At 60.6% G+C, this 2,410-nt stretch overlaps 1 protein-coding gene across 1 annotated transcript in view; it reads right to left on the bottom strand.

The window, feature by feature from the left end:
* Window positions 1–759: 759 nt before the first annotated feature.
* The window catches only part of Slc25a23 (solute carrier family 25 (mitochondrial carrier; phosphate carrier), member 23), a gene marked incomplete in the record, with an annotated part of 16,256 nt that continues 14,605 nt past the window's right edge, over window positions 760–2,410 (bottom strand). Inside the window, 2 exon segments of the mRNA XM_013505307.1 lie at window positions 760–1,233; window positions 1,674–1,854. Coding sequence (XP_013360761.1) covers window positions 1,089–1,233; window positions 1,674–1,854 — 326 coding nt within the window.

Here is a 2,410-nt window from a genome sequence, read left to right as displayed (position 1 = left end):
CAGGCAGGGCAGAGGGTGAGGTGGAGGTAGGGGAAGGTGGAAGCCTTTGGGGTCCTCCAACCCCTAACACCCCAGTCCCTTTTTCACAGTCCCTTCCTGGGGTCCCCTAAGGACTGGGAGGAGAGACGGGGCCCAGTTCTAAGCTCAGAACAACTCTAAAGTGCAGAGGCATGGGGGTGGGAGGGTTGGGGTGTCCGGCTGGTGCAAGGGGGGGCTTTGCACCTCTCTCTGGTAGAAAAATAGACCTGGGGTAAGTTTGGGGGTTCGACTTTTTTGTTTTTTTGTCTCTGCATCCCAGGATGCCTGGGCTTAGATGTGCAGAGCTGGTCCTGGCTCATTCATCTTGGAAGCCCGGGAGGGGCTGGCAGTGTCCAGGTGGGGAGGACCTTGTGACGTGACACCATCTCAGGCTGCCTGTTTGCCAGCCCCCAGGAGTGACTGGAGCTTCCCACAGACCCCAGCTCTGGGGGGCATGAGGGTGCGAGGTGGCCAGGGAGGGAAAGTGCAGCGGATGTGGGGGTGAACAGCTGCGGGTGTGGCCACATGGAGGGGTACGGGCAGCTCCGGCACCCGCTGAGTCCTGGGAGCCCCATCGCACCCTGCTGTACGGCCTTGATCGCGTGCGTTTTCCAGAGCAGGGGCTGGGCTTACCCAGGGCTGCCTTGCTCACGCGACCCTTCAGGGAGCAGGCTTGTGTCTAGGATGGGGGTGCGTGGGATCCGGGATGCAGGGGTTAAGGGCTTGGGATCCAGTCCCCGGGAGGGTTAGCATGTGCCTCCCGTGGGTAAGATTTCAGTAACCACTGCCTGGGGTGAAGGAATGTAGACTCTAGAATCGGGAATCCAGCAGCTTCAGCTGCCGGGATCCCCTGGCTGTGCTGTTGGGCTCCCACACTTGGGGATGGCAACTTGGGAGTCAGTGGTCAGTGGGGGGCTGAGGGTGCGGTGCTTGAAATGTAGGGATCCGGCAGTCAAAGCAGAAGGACCTAGTGCCCAGGGTCGAGGTAAAGGAATTCAGGAATCCAGTGGTCGGGTGCGGGGGGATCTGGGATCTGGTGGTGGGGGCCCCAGGATCTAGGCATTGCATTGTCAGGATCCTGTGGCTGAGGTTTCTCGACATGCAGAATCCAGCGGCTGAGCTTGGAGATGCAGGGCTTGAGGCGTGGCGATCTGCGACTCGCCAGCAGGTTTGGGATCGAGGACCCCGTGCTGTACAAGGGCCTGGATCTGGTGCCTGAGGGAGCTGGGGCTGAGTGATGAGCTACAGAGCACGTCTGCTCCAGGGGTTGGGGGTCCAGTGATTAAGACATGGGGGTCCAGGACCCAGGGGGAGGGACAGGGAAACGTGGGACCCACCTTTGGGATGTGGGGATGCAGGATCCAGGGACTTGGGGGACCAGGAGTTAAGGGCTAGGCCGTGGATCATTTTGGATCTTGTGGTTCCGGTGTCAGATTTCAGTCGCTGAAGTGTGGGATCCAGCAGCAGTGGGGGGCTGGGGACCTAGAGCTGGGGTACTGGGACCCAGTGACTGCGGTGTGGGGATCCAGTGGTGGGGATGGGGTGGACCTGGACCCACTGTTGGGACGTGAGCGTCCAGTGGCTGAGGACGTCAGTGTGGGGGACGTCGTGATGGGGGTGAGGGTCAGGGTGGGGAGGGGCTCCGGGTCCCTCACCTGGACGTGACCCCCAGGGCTTGCTTCATGTTCTCGTAGACCACATAGGAGATGCTCACAGCTGGAATGACCTTCATGAAGTTGGGCGCGATGCCCCGGTACAGGCCCCACACGCCCTCGTGGGACAGGATGTGTCGCAGCAGACCCATCATGGAGAGCTGCGGGGCGCCCTCGATGGAGGCTGGGGGGGCGGGCCAGGTGAGGCCAAAGAGTCCCCCTTGCTTCCCCCTGCCTCCCCCGGGGCTACTGGGGCCACTGCAGCAGGAGGGAGGAGGGTTAGACTAACAGCGGGACCAGCACACAGCACGGGCCTTCCATGGGCCACAGGCTGGTGCCAAGCTTGAGGGCCCAGGTTTGGGGGCGAACAGCAATGGAACGGGTGTGTGTGCGTGTGTGCCTGTGGTGGGCAAGGACAGGAATGTCCTCTTCCTGGAATTCAGCCCCACTTCCCTTCCGGCCTGACGCTAGGCATGCTCCCGGGCAGCCCCTGAAGGGACCCTCCCTGGCACCCCTAAGCCAGGTTCCCCGGTGTCCCCTGTATTTATCCCTAAATCCGTACTTCGTTGGAGAATGCTTTATTTTTGAGCTTTCTGTCTCTTTACCCTGTGTCTGGGGACCATGTCTCTTACCGCACCCCCCATAACTGTCCAGTGAAAATCAGGAGGCACAAATGCTAAAATATCCACGGAAATGGATTATGGAGGGGAAAAAGAACCCGCAAAGAAAAATACAGAGAA

The sequence above is a fragment of the Chinchilla lanigera genome, unplaced genomic scaffold (assembly GCF_000276665.1).
Source record: "Chinchilla lanigera isolate Chin_1 unplaced genomic scaffold, ChiLan1.0 scaffold00094, whole genome shotgun sequence".
NCBI classification, from domain to species: domain Eukaryota; kingdom Metazoa; phylum Chordata; class Mammalia; order Rodentia; family Chinchillidae; genus Chinchilla; species Chinchilla lanigera.
The sequence above is the reverse complement of the archived record's forward strand: the minus strand, read 5'-3'. Positions and strand labels throughout refer to the sequence as shown.